Source organism: Triticum aestivum, chromosome 4B (genome assembly GCF_018294505.1).
Source record: "Triticum aestivum cultivar Chinese Spring chromosome 4B, IWGSC CS RefSeq v2.1, whole genome shotgun sequence".
Classification (NCBI taxonomy): Eukaryota; Viridiplantae; Streptophyta; class Magnoliopsida; order Poales; family Poaceae; genus Triticum; species Triticum aestivum.
The window spans coordinates 126,867,850-126,888,194 of NC_057804.1; the positions used below are offsets into that span (position 1 = coordinate 126,867,850).

The 20,345-nt window shown below is 45.4% G+C and overlaps 1 protein-coding gene across 2 annotated transcripts; it reads right to left on the reverse strand.

Annotated features, from left to right (window-relative positions):
• Nucleotides 1-540: 540 nt before the first annotated feature.
• LOC123091424 (uncharacterized) lies at nt 541-3,747 on the reverse strand. 2 transcript variants are annotated; one of them, XR_006443098.1, is made up of 9 exons: nt 3,442-3,747; nt 3,116-3,340; nt 2,403-2,665; nt 1,877-2,298; nt 1,716-1,784; nt 1,534-1,630; nt 1,154-1,414; nt 973-1,048; nt 541-870 (listed from the first exon to the last, which is right to left on the reverse strand). XR_006443098.1 is itself a non-coding variant. In XM_044512929.1 (4 exons), exons 1-3 carry the CDS (start codon nt 3,468-3,470, stop codon nt 2,590-2,592), a joined length of 330 nt encoding a protein of 109 aa, XP_044368864.1. In that variant the 5' UTR covers nt 3,471-3,747; the 3' UTR covers nt 2,062-2,298; nt 2,403-2,589. The 2 variants fall into 2 exon arrangements, 1 of the variants encoding a protein (XP_044368864.1); XM_044512929.1 differs by lacking the exons at nt 541-870; nt 973-1,048; nt 1,154-1,414; nt 1,534-1,630; nt 1,716-1,784 and having other exon boundaries at nt 2,062-2,298.
• Nucleotides 3,748-20,345: the final 16,598 nt, after the last annotated feature.

Genomic DNA, 20,345 nt, shown 5'->3' on the forward strand with positions numbered 1-20,345 from the left:
TATGTGAGCTGCTTGATGATAACATGGAACTACTCGATGCTTGTACTGGTTTATATAATGTGGCTGACTTGTTGTGTGGTATTCAGTTAAGTTTGGGTGCTCTGTACATGTAAATTCAGTTAAAGTTTGCTCCTGTGTGTGGTAGCTGCTAAAGGGCCAGAGCATGTAGAAGGCATCAGTCTGTAAGACTATCTCTAGCTGATCCAGGATGGTGCCATTGGACACTTGGGGGTGTGAGTTGCAGTTAAGTTTGGTGCCCCGTTCATGAGCCAGTGGCCGTTTTAAGCAAGGGAAAGGGTAATGTGTTTGTGAGAAGGAGGTTGGAAACTGAATAAATTTTCATATCTGTTGTAGATGTTGTCTATTGATTTTGCAGACTGACCAAATCATGGGACAGTTGTCGGTCAGCGCGAATGTGTTGGATCTCAAACATGAATGAGCGACTGTATAGATCAGACATCAAAAAGCTCGTGGATGCAAAAAGTGTTGATCACCGAGCTTAAGATACCCCAACATGTGCATGGGACGACGCAAGGAGAGAGTATATCAGGGGCAGCAAATTGCTTAACAAAAAAGGATATGGTTTGAAACCATGGTCTTTGATAGTACAATGCTCGGCACATAATTCAAATGTAGCATTAGGGGTACAAGCTTGCGTTGAAAACACTTCTTTTCATGAGATGATAAGGATAAATCACCCAGTGGGACATCCTGGGTAATTTAGTACATCGGTGTTTTAGCTGGTGTCAAATGTGGAGTCTGATAGGGCAAGAACATGCCAAACTGCCTCACGGGCGGGGGAGGAGAAATTTCCCTGTAGCTTCATGCATTCGTGCGCAGGGCGTCGTGCTTTGATTTTGATATGTTGTGCTGTGCAATGAAGCCGATGCATACCAGTGAGGACAGAATTTAAGCAAGGGTAACATAATTTACTTTGAATCAAACATGGGAACATATTGGACAGTTTCATACCTTTGTAATGGGCAGCTTCAGGTTGTCCCTGTCGAACTGACGGACTATGTGGACAACGCAAGCACCAAACTCCTCGCTGCATGAAATTCACATAAAAAAATGAAGACCCGGTGAATATTCGTTTTCATATTGGCATGGCATATATGTGAGTACACAAAAGAACAAGTATCTACTATAATACCGTGTGAATTTGGTCTCAGCGAATGCCAGGAACTTCACAGTCCAGCCTTCCTTGCTTGCTGGCCACCCGGCATAGTATTCTGTCCGGCAATGGAACAGGGCATAATGTAGCTTCCATGCTATGATTTCGTCCAGTTGCTGGGTAGGTGGGTGTGGACATTTCTTACTGTACAACAGGTTGATGACTGTCATCAGCCGTGTAACCGGCCATGTCCCAAAAAATGACCATCCAACCTTCGGGATCTGGAACGGGAGTGAAGAACTGCAATTCAAAATACGTGTTTGTGTTGGTCATCATCGCCGCCAAGAAATCACAGACGACAAACTTCTGGTTCAACTAGGACAGACGGTATAATGATATTATGCTTGTATTTTCCATACCAGTTGTGCTGATGTGATGTCATACTTCGGCGCACTAGCTGCTAACTGGTTCTGAATCGACAGTGTGGACATAGTCGAAATCGGATAGCACCAATGTCTGCAATAGGGTAATGCATCAAAATCAGAACGCAATCAAAAACTGTTAGTTATTTGCATAGGTCGCAATGATAAATTTCCCTCACCGAGTAATCTGGTTCAAGTGGGTGCCTCCATGTTAGGTGGGGCAATTCTTCATCGGCTTCCTGGTCAGCCTGGCAATACCGATGGAGAATGACAGACATCAGCTCATGGTCAATCATTTTTTTCCTCACATCATCCTCCGACTGCTCTCGGCTTATCTTACCACACAGATTCCGTAATGCTCTCTTTGTGAATGGTACATTCTCCATCTTCCAAAGAAGCTACTGATAATGATGTACACCTTGGCAAGGTTTACATTGTTTTGCCAAAGCTGCTTCACAAGATCCCTGTTGTACACATCAATATGCTTGTGTCTGACCATATTTCTGTGACAGTACTGCGTAGGGGGGGGGGTTATGCTGCAGTTTTATTTCCTGTTTTTTCTTTGTAAGACATGGTGATTTCTCTTAATGGAAATCGGAGAGAATGCTCTCTTTTATCAAAAAAAAATGTCTATGACAGTGCATGGTTGTGCACTTCTCGATGCTCAGCTATATACCAACCATTGTCCTTTGACTGCAACAACCTTATGAGGGCAGGGCATTCACAGTGGCAAGAACGAGTATCTTCAATTATTGGCTTCCCCTGTCAACATTAATAAGAAGGCATAATCAGTTCAGTTCAAAGAAATTATCCCTCATAGTTAACTACTAATCATTGTTCTTGAAATGCTATAGCTCTAGTCATACCGCACATCCACAGACTGTCTCCAGCATGCATTTCGTCCGGTTGACATTTAGCCTGCTTTTTCCATATCTATCCTTTCTCCCACGAGTATAAATTGTAAAAGTCGTACGCCTCGCCAAGTGTGTCCAAACTTGTTCCTATCTTTGGCACAATGACAATGTCTCCTGGTTCGGGTTCCTTTGCAAATTGTCAGACAGTCTTCTCCAGGGCTGTAACCCTGTCCGGGAAAGGAGCCCTACCTAGAGCAGCAGCACTGACACGCACTCTGCAATCCATTACAGATTATATGCAAAGAATCATTCAGCCATCCTCTCAATTCAATCCATACTCAAAAATGAATCATCACTGCATTACAGGTTAGGTAAATCAAATTTATTTTCTGCAGTGTACTGCTATTTTTCTTTAACAAACTTCAGTTAAACCACAGGCTCATAATGCATCGTTTCTGCATTGCACATTTGGGAAATCTGTGTTCTTCTCTGCAGTTTACTGTTGTTTTCCCTAACACAATTAACTTATACCATAGCCTCGGATGTGTTCTTGTTTTAATTGAATTACTACTAGCTTCATATGCACCAGTTTGCCTATGTATACAAATAAACGAAACATCTGAAAAGAAAAACTGCCGAAATCTGCTCTATTCCATACAGAGGACACCCGTGATTTTCCTTCAGAACTATCATTGACCAATTATTCTTAGATGCAACATTCGTACCTTTGCGCCCAGCCCGGTGTTTTTGGGTCCAGCTGCTCTATGGAGTGCTCTAAGCATTCAGCCCCATCTGCACCTGCAGGCTTTGCACTGGCTGCTTCAAGACAGATTTGCCTGTCGGCGCTGGAAGCCGCCGGTGCTGCCAACTCTACCTCCGCGGCCGCGACGACCAGGACCCGCACATTCTCCATCATGCTATTGTTATCATTGATCTCTTCTAGCAGTGTCCTAGAAAATCCCCACATATTTTTGTGGCCACAGTATCACAGTCAGTGGCAAAAACTGGATCCCAACCAAGCAAACGAGGAGTTCGTCGGGGAGATTCAAACCTGCTTATGGGCTGCATCAAGAACTCCATGGCTGCCCGAGCACCTTCGAGCTCGCTGGACTGCCAAATCGCCTTCGCCGCAGTAGATTTCCCCGCCGCTTCGCCGCCTGGGGAAGAATGCTAGATCCAAATCCAGTGCCCCATCCCCCGAGCGGCCCACCAATCGCATTTACTGCGTCGACTGCCGGCGCTACCGGATCTGATCCACGGACCAGGACGCCGGCGACGTCTCGAGCCACGGCTCGGCCTCGCTCCGTCGACGCCGTCCGCACGTCCGTGCAGCCAGGGCCCAGCTTTCAGGTGTTTATCCGGTCGTGTAATGGAATTTTCCTGTCCCACGTGGCCCCGCATTCTGCCAGCTTCATTTAATTCACCGAATCACAACGCTATCCTGGACGGGTGTGATTCCGAGACCCTGTGAGCCCGTGATCACATACTCCGCGTCCATAAGCAAGCAACTTATGCTAGGCTATCACGGCTATCACACATATTACATTCACTGGGCATCAAAGTTCGCCACCAGTGCAAATAAACGCGTCGACAAAAGAATATACAAAACTGAGAGCACTTCAGAAGGCACTAGGCCTGGCCAGGTCGGGCCCCCCAATAGCTGAAGAAGTTGAGTAGACCTCAGTTGTGTCAACGATAGATGCATCAACACTAGATTTAAGGCATGATGGTGCGCACGGCAGTCCTCTGACATCTTCATTGCATCTTTGACTTCAAGTCAGAGCTGAGCTGAAGCAAGCCTTTCCTCTTTAAGTTGAGACTGAAGAAGTCGAACTGATTGAGGCAGTGACTGCATAGAGGTTGTCCCACATCTGCTGGTGAGTAGCTTCAACTCACTGTCTTCATCAAGACAGGACCTTGGGGTCATCTCGCTGTCCTCAAGATGGTTTGGCTCACTATCTTCCCTAAAGTTCTGCCTGGCGTAAGAGATACGACTCTAAAAGAGAAACAAGGAGACACGTAACAGGTTTCACAATTATATAAGCAAATAAATGGATCTGTTCTGCATAAGGAACATGTTTTTACAACTACAATTTGAAACTGGTAGTTGTTGCAAACATCCAATCAGATGTAAACAGCAAAGCAAACAGCAGTGGAGGCAATGATGCCTATCCAAATCTATACTAGAACAAAGTTTGAAGGCTTGAGAAGGATGAACTTACATTACATGTTAGCACAGGCTGGACAAAGCCCTTCTCCATGTTGATGGAAGGATAATTCAATAAATTCCCCAAAGAAAATTCTTTATAAGCGTTGCCATTATTCTACATTTTGCAAAGAGTAAATATAGATCAAATAATATTGGAAGAAACAGAAGATAATGAAGCTCAGGTGCAGACTGATGATACATAATCAATAGCAATTAATTAAGTACAGCGTTACAAGGCAAAAGGGAGAGAGGTACTGACAAGAGCAATGCAGAGCCCATTATTGTTTTGAGATCATATGATCCTTTGAGCAAGGAGATTCATCTGAAATTAGTTTTCATACAAGAGAGAAGGTAAGGCACAAGCAAAAATTTAGGAGTTCAAATTTTGAATTGATATCATAGACAGTACGTGACGCTGGGCTCCCAGCAGTTCTAATAGGGGTTTGGCCACTAGAGTAGGGGTAAAGTGTGGTACAGTTGGGCCTGTGTTTTCTATGGCTGCTGATCTATCTGATTTAACAGGTACCACTACCTTTTCCAAATACCTAGTTTGTACTCCTTGAGGATCTGCACTCACCCTCTTCCTTTTGGACATCTATCACGAAAGAACAACATTTGACTAGAAAAACATAGTGTGATGACACATGGAATAGGTACAGAAAATGGATAGTTATGGCATATACTCATATATGATGCTTAAACTAAGCAGATGGTGTAACAAAGTAGAAGAAATGCAAGAGGTCAGATGCAAAATATGTGCGACCAATACAACTTTGCAAAGTTAGAGCAAGCACCTTGATGGGTAAATAAGATAGGCCATCCTCCACCATGCCAAGTTTGTTAGCCAGTGGATCGTTCCGCAATATTCCTCTCGTGCGCCCATTCTCATATTCATTTTGATAATGTTCAATATCTGACATGCATGAAACATAAAAACAAGTGAGATTTTCTTTGTAATGCAGAAGTGATTCTAATCCAATACTGCCTCCCTGTAAACCCCTTTGTGCTATCTCTGCAATTCTTTTAAAAGATGCCATGCATGCTGTAATTTGTTGTGTGCATTAATATAATGTGGCCTACTCCTCAAAATATGAGAGCTCCAGAAGTGATGACACTTCGCAGATGATAGCTTCAACATATAGTAAAGAAGAACAAGTCGACCTGACCTGACAGATTCAAAATATACTAAGGGAGAACAACTCGACCTGACCAGTCGACCGCAAGAGAAGAGTATCATCTTAAAGAAGAGCAGAAGAGCAAGCAGATTGAAGATATTACAAGTGTTTCAATACAATGTCGGTTGGCCACCCATGATGAACCAGAGCACACAGAGAAATACTATTCTTTCCGGTCTCTCCATATGTGGCTCACATGCATTTCGAAACTAAAGTAGGAACATTTAGCTAACCAATTAAACATCTCTCAGTTTTACTAATATCAGCAATAATAACATATATGAATTTGTACAACTAAGCTTGTTTAGCTCGATGGGTGGAGTAGTGCTATTATGACACGAACCACGTAGGCTGATTGTGGTCATCATAAAATGGGGAAAACATAAGGATGATCAGTACAGTGTTGACCGTGGCTGTGGGATGGCAGATCTGAAGCTGCAAACCACGCAAAGGGTAGTTAGCAACCGATGTTTGCTTTGAAATAACAACTAAGATTTGGTATGGACAAGAAAGTACGGTCAACAAGTGACAAAGAAATGCAATTATGCTGTCTCTCTATATGTCATGACATGCATTTGAAAACTCAAGTGGGACCTTTAGCTAACCAATTAAATGTGTCGGTTAACTAATATCAGTATCATATCACAATCATATTTGAACAACTAAGCTTTCGAATTCTGAGTGTTGTGTTGTTTAGCTTGAAGGGTGGAGTAATGCTAGTACGACAGAAAGCACCTACGGAGATCATAGTAGAGTAGATAAAAGGGGAAAACCCTAAGCATCAAGAGAAAAATCAGGAAAGTGGAACTAGCTGGACCAGTGGGTGGTGCACATGCTTTTCGAAACGAATATAGGAACATTAGGTGGCCAATTAAATGTTTTCTGTTTTAGTGATATGAGCATCATATCAGATTCGTATTTCAACACGTAAGCTTTGGGTTGAGGTCTTGAGGAGCAGTGCTAGCACGACATGAAGCACCTACGATGATGGTAGTGAATATAAAGGGGGAAACCATAAGCTTTACGAGTATAGTGCCCATGCCATGGCGGATCTGAAGGTGCAAACCGGACAAAGCTACTTCGCAACCAATGTTTGCTTTCAACTAGCCACTACGATTTGGTACGGACAAGAAAAGTATAGTAAACAAATTACGATCTATTTTCCGGGTGAGATCAATAACTTAAGCACATATGGAAGAGTACCACCTCTCTTGCGACACCGTGTAGGCCTATGCTGATACGTTGAGGGTGCTGCGGGTGCGATGGCTGTCGGCGGCGGGGAAGAAGACTTTAGACGGCAGACGGTCGGGTCGAGGGATATATCCTGTTGCCGTGGACGAGGCGGTCGTAGGAGCGGCAACGGCAAGGTGGACGACGGCGCCGATGAAGCGAGAGGAGGCGATGAAAGGATCCTGGTCCAGCACCGTGGATGAGAGACGTCCATCTCTTGCAGTGGACGACGGGGTAGGGGTAGCGGCTCCGGCAAGGTGGAGGATGGGGTGGCGGACGGAGGAGGCTGGCCGCAGTGCGGAGGTTGTCGTGCCGCCGACGGTGTATGAAAGGGGAAATGGAGGGGAGGGGGGCGATCTCAAACTTTGGGACGCGCTTCTCTGAAATGGAGGAAAGTTACGAACTTATCCCCCGTTTAAAATTTCAGACATCGCGTCGGTTGGGGATAGGACGGTAATCTCGCATCTCCCAAATATTTGCCGGTAACTATTTCGGGCGAGGAGAGGGTGTTTTGCCGCCCATGGTTGGCGCCCATGGTGTATGAACGGGGTTGACTGGTAGGGTGGTTGTGTCACGTCTGATGGAAGTTACACATCTGCCCCTATTTAAAATATCAGCCTACATCGATTTCGGACGAGGAGAGTTTGTTTTACTGCCCACCGTGTATGAATGGGAAAATGGAGGAAGAGACACATGTCTTTCGGACGAGCTTGAATCAAATGTGTTTTGCCGCCCACGTTTGGCGCCCACCATGTCTGAATGGGCTCAGAGGCCGTCGTGTCACATCTGATTGAAGTTACTAGTCTACCCCTATCGACAGCAGTGTAAATCCAGTCGATAAGGATGTCAAGTGTCAGGGGTAGAGAGTAATTTCCATCTCGCAAACACTTGCTTCGGGCAGCCCACAAATTATAGTGGGTGTTTAGCCGCTTCGTTCAAAACTTGGGAGAATTAGCATTCACGTTTGCCCTGGGACCTGGCAAACTAAATTCAAATCCAGTTTGTATTCGATTACGAATATCCACAGATAATTATACGTTTTGTTATTTATTTCTTCAAAACCGCAACAAAGATTTATTCCACCTTTATATATGATTATGATTTAGAAATACCGTGATCTTCGAATTCAATAGGTTGGATACACTCTGATTCAAACAGTTATTTCATCCAATACAATATGCTCACACGAAAAACAGTTCACCTTATGTCAATCATACAAGTACTGAGGATTACCTCGCCTAAAAAATTCAGATCATTACAACACATGGACAACATGGAATTCCGGACAACATAGGGGGTCTTGCAACATAATTCATTCAGAGACATGACACAACATACAAGTACAATAATCTAATGACAATTTCAACTGGTATCTAAAGAAGAACCGGGATTACCTTGGGTTCAGATAGCAGAAACAGCAGGACCTCCTCCGTCTTCAAATGCAACATTCTAACTTCCTCCAATTCTTGGGTTGCTTGCATAATGCGTACCGCTAATTCCGTAATTTCCAGTCTCAAGATAAAGATTACCTCATTCATGGCAGCCACACCATCTCTTTCTGCCTCTAGTAGAGCCTCAAGCACTATAATATCTGTGCTCAGACTGCTCTCCGACGGTGTCGCCTCTGAACTGCTACCATCTGGTAACATGGATGGCGCACTGCTTCCACAAATAGATTCTGGGGTTGTACATTGTGTCCTAGTGTGAACGGCGTCCTGAAAGGTTTCCGCTGGACATAAGTAAGAGATAGTTATCGTATGATCCAGGCAGTAAGCTTACATGGTAAACGGCGGACGAATTATTGCCGAGCATGGCAAACTATATTTAAATGGTTCGAAGCAGCATCAGTCGAAAAGAAATTAAAATGGTAAGATGAAAGTTGAAAGTGAGTGTACAACCGCTATATTTAAGTTGCCAAGGCATCTAAGCAGTTGAAATAATCTGAGAAAGCACTTAACAGTGTGGCCTCATATAAACTACGAAGACAGTCTTGTGATGAAGTTGAGAGGAAAAGTTAAGGACTCAAATGAAATAGGCATGCATTTCTTTACGATAGTACAGCAGGCACTGCTGACATATTGGCCAACTCAGGTATAACGTAACAACAAACAAGCATTCGAATCAAGCAATACATCAAAGTAGACAACTGAACTATTTGTAACTCGATAGGATTACACGTTGAGGGCACAAGACAAGAAAGAGGCCCACTCGCATTACATTTAACATGTACTAAAACACACTGGCTTACCATATGTTGTTGTGAAGCCTAGCTGCTGTTGCAATGTTCTTTGAAGATATCGTCAGCATCCCGTGGTTGCAAATCTAGTTGTTGTAGTTTATTCTGCACCATCTATTTAGGTAAAATTAATTTTAATCTCATGCACTGGTCCGAATTGATCATCAATGGTTCATCTAAACTAATGAAAGAAGGGTGTGTGCATACACGACAATATGTCTGCTTCCCTCTATTTTTATGCTTGTTCGAGGTGCCAGCACCAAAAGAACAAATATTTTGCTTGATGGGGTTGGCAGCTCCATAATTAATAGAAGCATCAAATTAGTCATGCAACTTAGTAAGCTCAAGAACACACAAACAAGTAATGAACAGAGGCTTGGAGCAGTGATGTAATAGCTAGCATCAGAAAATGTAGGGTAAAACGAACAAAAAGCAGCGAAACCACATGCTAGTTTGCTAATGTGTAATTAAGCATAGAGAACATTAAGCAGTCTGATGGAACCAACAGGTGGCATCAGAACAAACTAAAGCATATTAACTATATGTGCACTGGTATGTAATTTAACACATGTAACATGTTCACTGCCAAAAGTATGGCCCTACAGGTGCAAGCAGAATAACGCGTCTCATGAAAAACTGAATGATGCCCTGAAGAAATTCAAAGGTGTGGCGCTTATGCTAGGAAAGTGAACATAGGCGCCGGTCGTTGGATAATAGTACCTGATTCTCGGCGGCATACGGGTATCGTTGTCATACTTGATAGCTAAGGATCGTCGATGGTGCTCGTGTTGCGGTTGAGTTTGGGCCGGCTGTCGCTGTCGCTGAAGCTACTCCGGTGCTACGGTTGCGGCGCCTGTCGACATACAAAAAAGCTCATCTGTGGTAAGTGAACAGTTGCACGATAAAGAGAAAAACCGAAGGAGTACAAATCGAAATAACCTGATGAGGCTGCGGCATCGGTAAAGCAGGGCCGGTGGAGTTGAATATGGCATCCGTGGAGTGGGTCCGGTGCAGTGGACGAAGGCTTCAGCGGGCGCGTTGTATAGTGCTTTCGGTGAGGCGGATCTGTTGCGTCGGACGAGGGCTTGTATGAAGGGCCAGTGAAGGGGCGGACGAGGGAGTCAGTGAAGGGCCTACGCTGTGGTGGAGGGCACCGATAAAGCAGATCCGGTGCAGTGGACCATGATGGCGGTCAAGGAGATCTGGAGCGGTGGACAAGCCAGTCGCTGAAGCGGCTTCGGTGAAGTGGTGAGTTGGCAGTTGGGGGTTCCAAGGTGCGGAAGGTAGATCCGGCGGGGTGTGAGGTCCACCGCTGCGGCGGAGAACTAGATTCGGCGGCTTGCCGTGGTTGGGGGGTCGGGGAGGGGAAGGGGAGGGGCTTTGGGGAAGAATGTTGGGGGCAAAAAGGGGAAAACAATGGAGTTACCAAAGCAGCCCTTTTTCCGTTCATGTGGCAGGGGTAAAACAGGAATATTGTAGGGCTAAACTTTCGGGCGCGTGATATTTCGATGTGAGCGGGAAGTTTGAAAGCTTTGGCGCCTAAAATCATAAGTATTCTGCTCTCGTACGGCCGACTATGATATCATGGCCGACAATTTGTTTGTTTTGCACGCAAAAAAAGTGCAAGTTTTGAAAATCAATGTCTCCAACTCGAAACTTAGATTGTCCATTCAATTCAAATATAGATCATTGAGCTACTACAAGCAAATACCATCATATGGTCCAATTCAAATGAAATTCCAAATGTGTTTATCCTAAATATGATGACGAAAGCAAAAATGTGTATGTGTATGAATAAAGTGGATGATTATAAAGTTTGAACATGCCCGTATGTGTATATCTCTAGGTTTGATATATGAATTTGAAATCGCGAAATCGCGAAATCCCGGCTTAAAAAATGTACCTCCATTTAAATGAATTACAAAAGCTAATGATGGAGTCGAATTCCAAAATTCCAATCTTAGGTTTGTAATTCTGGTCCATCAAGGTATATCACGCATGTTCAAAAGTATCGTTATCTCATAGTACAAACTGTGAAACAAATGGATCAACCATGAGTGCACAATATCTCAATTACGCTAAAGTCCCTCAAATATAGACACCTCACTCTTTATCTAAAGTCAACCCCCCCCCCCCCACCACCACCGCCACCACCACACACACACACGCACATAGAGAGAAGTCGTTCTCTCCCCCAAACACAAACACATGAGCACATTAACACCCCTCTCTCTTGTAAAGTCCGGACCCCAACATAGGTCTCTATCACTTTGTATCTCGGGCATGCACACATCTCTTCCCTCACTCTCTAGGTCTCCCGCTATCTCTCTTACCCAAGCACACGCACTATGTAGAGTGTATATTTCCCATACACACAAAACGTCGCCCCCAAACGTCTATCTCCCTAGTTATGTGGTTCTCGCGCACTCACCTCACACACCACCCCCACTGCAAACAAGCACATTTTGTCTCCTTGTGCACCACTCTCCTCTTTCTATCTCTCCCACATGCGGACCCGCCCCAGCTCCTTCCCTGCATACATATATGTTGTGACTCTTTGCATAGCTCCCTAATGTATAATCGTTCTCGATTTCGCACATTGTTTTCTACACCATCTATTCTAGATCTCTCATGAAGTTCCTATCACACACACGATGACTCGCTTCCCTTGTGTCTCCGTTCATAGGCCAATTTCAAACAACATCAACATTGTCTCCCTATCTATACGCCATTTATGGACACAAATGACCCCTCTTGCCCCCTCTCTTCCTCTCTCTCTCTCTCTCTCTCTCTCTCTCCATCGCTAGCTCTCTCTTTCTCTCGCTCTCACACCCCTCTCCCACACACACACTCGATGTCTCTTCCAAATAGTCTGCTCCCCCAGCCCGCACTCGTGCTATCCCGTTACTACACATGTCACACCATTCCCCCTTCCCTTATACTAGGTTTACATCATCAGTGGTCTCTCTACTCCACGTACACTCTCTCCCTCTCACACACAAACGCGTGCACAAACACACACAAACACGCACAAACACCCATTTATCTGGACCCTCATCTCTCCCCATGTCCGCATGTGTATCTCACACACTCACTCTCTAATTATGTATATGTGTCTCCACGTTACACAACATAAAGCCCCATGTACATGTCTCTCTCTATCCTCCACACACATAGACACAAAGAATCTGTTATCATTGCCTCAGTCTCTAACATATCACACACGCACACTGTCTCTCTCTCTCTCTCTCTCGCAAACACGCTCATCAAGGGTTTCCCCGTGAATAACTTCCCGTCTATTCATCAACAATCGTGGCAGTACGGCGAACACGAGACGTGAAAAAGAATAAATCTCCACGTGCTTAGACCACCTAGTATGACTACTAGGACTAGGGCAAGCCAAAAAATGCGCCGCCGTCACCCCCTCCTTGTCGGCGATGGGAAAATCTTTGTTTTACACAGTCGAGAAGTCATTGTGCTAAGGTCCCACATGTCGAGGCGTTGAATAGAATGTAGATGCTAGTTTACGGAAGCAAGTATCGATAATACGTTTGTATCTCCATACTTATATTTTCTTCTCTTATAAAAAACCGAGGTGGTGATGATGGTACGTGTGCCATCTTGCAATATAGACCGTCCGATCTATATCTGACAGATGGAAATTAAACTAAAAGATACCCGCACCCCTCTCCACATCTGCAGACAAGTCCTTCCCTCGTTCATCCCTATCTCCAACAAACCTCATTCTTGAGCAATTAAGAAAGGTAGCCTCTGGAACAAACTGGCCTAGTGGCCGCTGCCGGCGTCGTCAATCCCCATGCCTCCGCTCAGTCCGACCACCAACCACCACCACACCCCACTCCTCTTCACCTTATCTCATATTTCTCGAGATATCATTAGTTTTTCACATGGGATTACTCCCGCAAGGGTCAATCACAACAAGTGATTTATAAAAAATGCATCTTGATGTTTCGTGCAATGCACGGATCTTGCTAGTACTCCTACACAAGACTAAGTTGGTGATGTTGGTGTGTCTGCCATCCGTCGTTTCTGACCATTAGATCTACATCTAACGATTGTGAGGTAAGTTGTTTCCTTTTTTCACCAACATCCCACTTGTCTACCAATTTGCAGAAAAACCCATAATTAGTATCTTAAAACCAACCGCATCCCTTCTTGACCTCACCAAAGCAGCCCAAGGAATATATTCTAATTGAAATATATGTATATCAAAATTAGAGTGTTTTGTACCAAGTTTGTGAATAAGTATTATTCTAATTATGATTCGTTGCAACGGACATGAACATTGCTAGTATTTCCAACCACGCATTTTTTTCCTAATATTCCATAGTTTCGAGTTTTTCATCAAGATATTAGTCACTCATGGTTGATATTTACTTTCAATCATGTACACATATGCACTATGTAACTAGCCTTGCTTATTGGCTTCCAAAGCTTAACTTTCACTCCTACTTACAATATGTAGAGTATTTAACAAAAAACTACCACTTTCAACCAGCCCTAGGAAGAATCTGTTGTACAAAAAATAGCAAAAACATACCCAAATTTTCTTAATCCACGCCAAAAACTACTACCTAGTACTCCTACCGATTAGGTTCGTTTAAACCCATTTATGACAGGGTTGGCCCACACGTCCTTGCTGACGAGGCAGCTTAAACAAACACATTTTGTTTGACCGTTGACACGAGGGACCCACATCTAACCTTCTATCCTGTTATTTCCCCTCAAATCATTATTTTTCCAGAACATTACTTCAAACAGTACTGATGCGTGTTCGTCGGTGGCGCCGGTGATGAGCGAGTTGGCCGTCGCTCCGCCGGACGGGCCGGATGCCGCGCTGGCCTCCGCACGGGTTGGCAGGCTGGCCCGAGCGTGACTCACGAGCGAGAAAGATGCCGCGCTGGCCTTCGCTCGAGCCAGATGGCTGGGCTGAGCGCGGCGCGTGCGAGCAAGCCGCCGCGCTGCCGTGCCAATCTAGCTAGCAAACCTTGCAGACAAGTAGCTGGACGGAGCTATCTTGGCTAGCTAGCGGTCGTGAGCTCTGGACGGAGCTGGCATCCGGGCTGCCGCAACATGGGCTCCGCACCGCCGGCGGTTTTGACCTCGCCTTCTGCCGGCGGCGGTAGCTGCGTCCCATGGTCGAGGATGACTAGGTGGACGGGTCGGAGGTAGGAGGTCACTCGAGGATTTTTGTTGGTAAGAGCATGTACAATGGTTGATAAGGTAGTCTTATCTTAAATCTGCCACGTATGCAAGTGGTAGTAGTTTCTTGGCATTTTAGTGGTTTCTTGCATTATTAGGGGTTTCTTGTAAGGAACAATGTACGTACTACTAGCGACAAAAGGCGATTCTAGGTTGCGTTGTACTCCAACGAGTACTACTAGTGGTCGCGGGAGTGTATACCTCGTTTTGTGGGTTTGATCCCGGTCGAACGCACGGCAACCTTTTTAAAAAAATAGTTTACACGGGTAGTTTGAGTTTTGAAGTCGAACGGACGTGCGGCCCCACAATCTGGGTGCACTGGACATCCTAGCCACGTGAACGGGTTTTCCTTCCCAGCATCCCGTGGCTCGCATGCTCGCCCTAGCCACACCTCGCTTGCAGCTTCCTCATCAGCTAGTAGCATATTTAAACTAGTGCCTCCCAATTAAGCCCGAGGAGCCGAAAAAGCCTGGCGGGGCATTGGGAACCTTGCAATATGGCTTCGTACATAAAGTGCTCTACTACTACTCTGTAGCTTGTGGACTTGCACGCATGGACTTCACTCCATTATCGGCTCTACTATAAAAGAAATTCATCTTGATGTGTTTTTTTAAACGGAGGCAAAAGCTTTGCTTCATCTCATTCATAAAGAAGGAACTACTACTAACAAAGTTCGACGATCCATTACGCCTCCACAAATGGAAGCGAAAAGCCTAGTCTCGCTATATCAAATAACTCAAATGTTCTGCCCCCGCAGTAACCGTCGCTGATAAACAGGCTACTAGTGTGTGTGTGAGAGGAGTGGCTGAGTAGGCCAGCTACTCCTACGTGAGAGGAGCGGCTGAATATAGCACCGAGAGTATCCACTAGGCCACTACGCAGGTGTACTTCCCCTACATTGATAGTACATCGATGGTTCTAGAGAACAGTAGTACCCTCCACTTCCAACTGTAGCTCCTTGGCCCTAAGATTCAAGAGTTCAAAACTGGTGCACTATACTAGACTAGACTAGAAGTACAGTACATCGCACTACTAGTTGAGAAAAGTAGTACTGGTACTGCTACAGTACGAGTACGTACTCCTCCGTCACATAATGTAAGACATTTTTTGACACTAGTTGGCGTGTACAAAAAATGGCAAAAACATACCCAAAATTTCTTAATCCACGCCAAAAACTACTATCTAGTGCCAAAAATTTCTTACTAGTGCTATTATTTACAGTATAATGCAATCCCATAATGTTCCATAATGCTAGTACTAGTAGTAAATAATAGCCTCACCCCTTCGCTGAGGAACGATCTACAGTTGGAAGGGACGAGGCCCTGCGGTTACTACGCTCCTATCTCCTCCTCGCCAGTTCCCCTCCCCCCGAAGAGAAGGCAGTTTGTCGCTGCTCCCATGGATTCGCCATGCGGTTCTCCTCCTCATCGGGGCTGGGAGACCTTGGACGACGATCCTCTAGGAGAAAGCGCACGCCGCTCCGACGTCCTCACCGCCACAAGACTTGGTGCTTCCTGCACCAACTTTTTCAAGACGCTGCTTAAACAGGCTTGGGAAAAGGCCATGCTTGTTGGTCTTCCATGCGTCCTCGAGGAGAAGGTTCTTCTATGGGACAATACTTCGAACAGTCCACCGCTCCCTGGCCATTGTTGCACGTTGACTCTGCTAGAGTTGCCGACGTTGAGAGGTAGTCGGATTTTGTCTGATGAGCAGGTCAGTAATGGAGTTTGATCATGTAGTACTTAGTTATTCCATTTCCATCCCGTAATTTCTCCGCTACCCACCGTCTTATGTACAGGTCTGGGTCGGTGCCAACGAAGATTGGCTTGCATACCTCCGGCCGGATACCATCATCATTTTGCACAACATCCACAGCAGTACGTGCGGCCATTCCGGTAGACCCCTTCTCCACCATTGGGATCGGCCTTCCGGACTGGCTGGGCTTGAATACGTATGATGATGCCTACATGAGATTGAAGAAGATAGCAATTGCGGACCCGCCAACAAAGCGACGCGGCTACGACGATTACTATCTCATCGCGGTGTTCGACATAAGGATTGCCATCAATGCAAGACGCAGTAACGGCAAAGGCTGGCGCATGTTGGCGACGGCAGATTTGTACCCCTACACGTTCGAAGACGGGGTGCGCCATCTAGGCCGCGTCTTCGCGGTGACAAGCAGGGGACTTGTTTCATCTGGTTGCCATCCTACGGTATGGGAGATTACAAACAGAATGCACAAACCATCATTTGCATCCCTAACGGTACTCCATTATTTTGCAGGGACCAGTCATCCCCCGATCAAAATAAGATCGCCGATCAAGGATGTGCATTTGCATCCGCGATTTGGTCTAAGCTGGAACCTTGTAGCTGACTTTGGCATATTGGGATCAACTATCTTAGCAGTCGTTACCCATGGTACCACTGATGTGCAACATGGTCACACAATCTACCACGATCAGACCGTCACCATATACCCAGGCATTCCATTTTTTTAACCCTCTTGCCTTCTCTTTCATTGTTGTACTAGTTGTATACTTAGTACTACCTCCGTCCTGGTTTATAGGTCCCCTTTGTAGTTTGTGTCAAATTTTGACTAAAGATTTAACTAACAAAATGTTAATGCATGTCAAGAAAAATTATCTCATTGGATTCGTATTTGAACATAGTTTTCAAAAATATAATGGTTGGTGACATGCGTGAACATTTTGTTAGTTTAATCTATGGTCAAAATTTGGCACGAAACACAATGGGGACCAATAAATCTGGACGGAGGTAGTAGTACTAGTAGGAGTAATTTTTACCTTGGAGGACGCGTATAGCTAGCTAGGCCGTTGAAGAGTTGAACCAACTAGCTGCCACCATTTATGTTTTTCCATGTCTTACTATCTCATCCATGTAGCCAAGAGTGGCTATATATAATAAGCCGGTTATTTTACTTCATCTAAACTGGAGTAGTACTATTTGCTGCACAGTATTACTGACCGCCATATTTGAGCACAACATTATTATGCATGGACCTTGACTATGTACGTCACCATGTGTCCAGATCTGGGATGCCGCGTGTACCAGATGAACGGCGCCGAGTTCGACCCCCGTGATGCTACGTGGGTGCCGAGGAACACTCTTGGAGAGTACTCGCTTTTCATCAGGGACAGCTACCCCATTGTGAAGCGGATGCCACCTTCCGTGCACGACACGGAAGGCCTGCCGTTCATGAAGCATGGTTGTGTCTTCATTGTGCACCGCCGGATGAATGACATGCTGGGACACGCTATCCCTGATTTATGTCGCTTCATCTTGGATGAGTCTCCATCGTGTGGAACCGGACTAGAAAGCTGCGACAATGATTCCCATTGCCCACCGCTATGGATCATGCCATCCATGAAGAACACCTGGGACTGGAACCTGGAGAAGGACATGCATGTAGCCCATCTATAACGTGTAATTGGAGTACGGTAATTGTGAACGGTAGCGCTATGAATATATGTAGACTAGTCGTGCACAAATTTATCACATGAATTGGAGATGAACTTGTGTGGCATACTCGCATTTGTCCTTTAGAATTTATTACTAGTAAATGTGTTATGTGTACGTGCAACTTGTGTGGTTGTTGCACGGGCTCCAACATGCTCTTTGAGAAAAAAGGTGGCACAGCTTTGGATATACGTGACGTGGCGGCATCATACAGTAGCATCGTTCACTATAGTTGTAGTACACTCCTACTAGGACGACAAATCCTATAAAACCTTGTGCTTGGCTCTTTGCCTCTTCGGGAGGTTCAACGGTTCGTACTCGTGTGAACCTTGCACTTCGCTCTTCGCCTCTTCGGAAGGTCCAACAATGATGATACTACAGTACAATATGTTTCTGGCAATCTGACACCGATTGAACTGCTGCACGTCCACCGCTAGGGCGAGGGCGAGGACGAGGGATAGGGAGAGGGAGAGGGCGCTGTAGTCAAAACCCTCTCCTCGTCCTGCAAACCACCGCGCGCGTGGGCGAGGGAGAGGCGTAGTAAGCAAGCTTCTCCTCGTTCGGCGAGTTGACGGGACACATCAAAGGAGTACTAGTACTAGTACTTAGTAGTCCATAATGCGTCCTTTCTGATTAATATGGCTTAATTTGAAACGAGAAAAATACACTGGCGGTCAATGTATGTAACAATACGCTCTTTACGGTCACTATATATAGTTTTGCGGCGATTATACGATCACTAGCTCATCGTAGAGCACCGTATTGCACCCTACTGATCGGCCACATAGTCGACGTGGCACTTTGTTGACTGGCTAAATTGTCACCTGGTTTCTGGGTCCTACCTGTCAGTTGGCAGAGCAAAGAAATCAGTTAAACAAAACTTTACGCAGGCGCGACACGACTCCAACCCTTGCGCGCGAACCGCCCTGGCTGTGTATGTGAGTGCATGCACATGTCCTCCCTCGGTCTTCCAACAAAGAGTGTACATTGGCTACAAAACAAAGAGTGTGGTACATAAATGTACATCTACACTTCCAATGCATTTAGCCTTTAATCTAAATCGATATCGATTGACTAATGCACCAACTTGTGCTGTAGGTATAGGCTACTATCCTTAATTACAGCATGCAACGGCCTTCATTTAATCTTCTTATCTCAATGGTCGCATGCACACATAAGTCTGCTACTACTACTTTTGGGCGTTAATTATGCCCTGGTCAATGTGTAAGGTTGGTCATAGTGGGAGTAACATATGTAGTAACATAGATGCCACATAAGCAAAAATGTTGATGTGGCAAGTAGTTAATGAGGAGAGAGGCAAATAGAGTAACATAATATGTTACCATCACATAGCGCTTTCCAATGCAAAATGAGTCTACAAGACAATGAATGAACATGTGTATGTTACTACACATATGACACTTCCCACTATAAGGGTAGTAACATAGAGTAGTAACCTATGTATGTTACTACTCTAAGTTACTCCCCACTATGACCAGCCTAAATCTCTAAATGTACAGTCTTTCACGGACGTAGGGTGTAGGTTGAGCACTTGAGCGTGAGCTGTGTGTGTTGCGTCGTGTGCTGTGTGCCACATGGGTGCGTGAGTGTTGCGTGCGTCCATGTGTACGTGTGAGTGTTGCATGTTGCATGCATGCATGCATGCATGGGGCTTACTCCCTGCCATTGACATGTTCATATTTCAAGCTTCCTCTGTTCCCTCCATATGGTGATACTCCCTCTGTTCCCAAATAGCACGGAGTAAAAGCCTCCCTCTGTTCCCAAATACGGAGTATTTGTCTTTCTACAGATTTCAACAAGTGACTAGGTATGGAGCAAAATGAGTGAAGTGAGCGTAGAGGCATAGGGATACTGTAGAAAGGAAGTCCTCGCGATCCATTATTCCCCTTCTCGGCCAGAGAGAACTATTCAACTAGTCTTCGCAGTGAAGTGACAATCACGCTGCAGCAGATGGGACACGTAATTAATAGGCTGAACCAGCGTTTTGTTGTTACTAAATCAGCCTTACCCAGTACTGCCATCATGTTTGCCAGTAGAGCACGCTTCCGCAAATACACCTACGCACCTCTGTCCTCCATTAACTGACATATGGGCCCTCTTGTGGTAGACCCACATGTCATCAGTGTAACTATTTACACTCCGAAGGACGGTATATCCTGGTAGTAGTACTAGTAGAATTGAGATTTAATGCACTTTCTTCCCCGTCTTCCACTCTTCTTCCTCCTCTCTTCTTCTTCCTCCTCTCTTCCCCATCGTCGGCCGCACACCATTTACCCCCGCTCACTGCTCGCCCGCCCGCGCCATCTTCCTTGGTAGATTGCGTGTATCATATCCCCCTGCTCACTGCTCGGCCACACGAGGAGAAGCTTCTTCGCTTGCCCGCC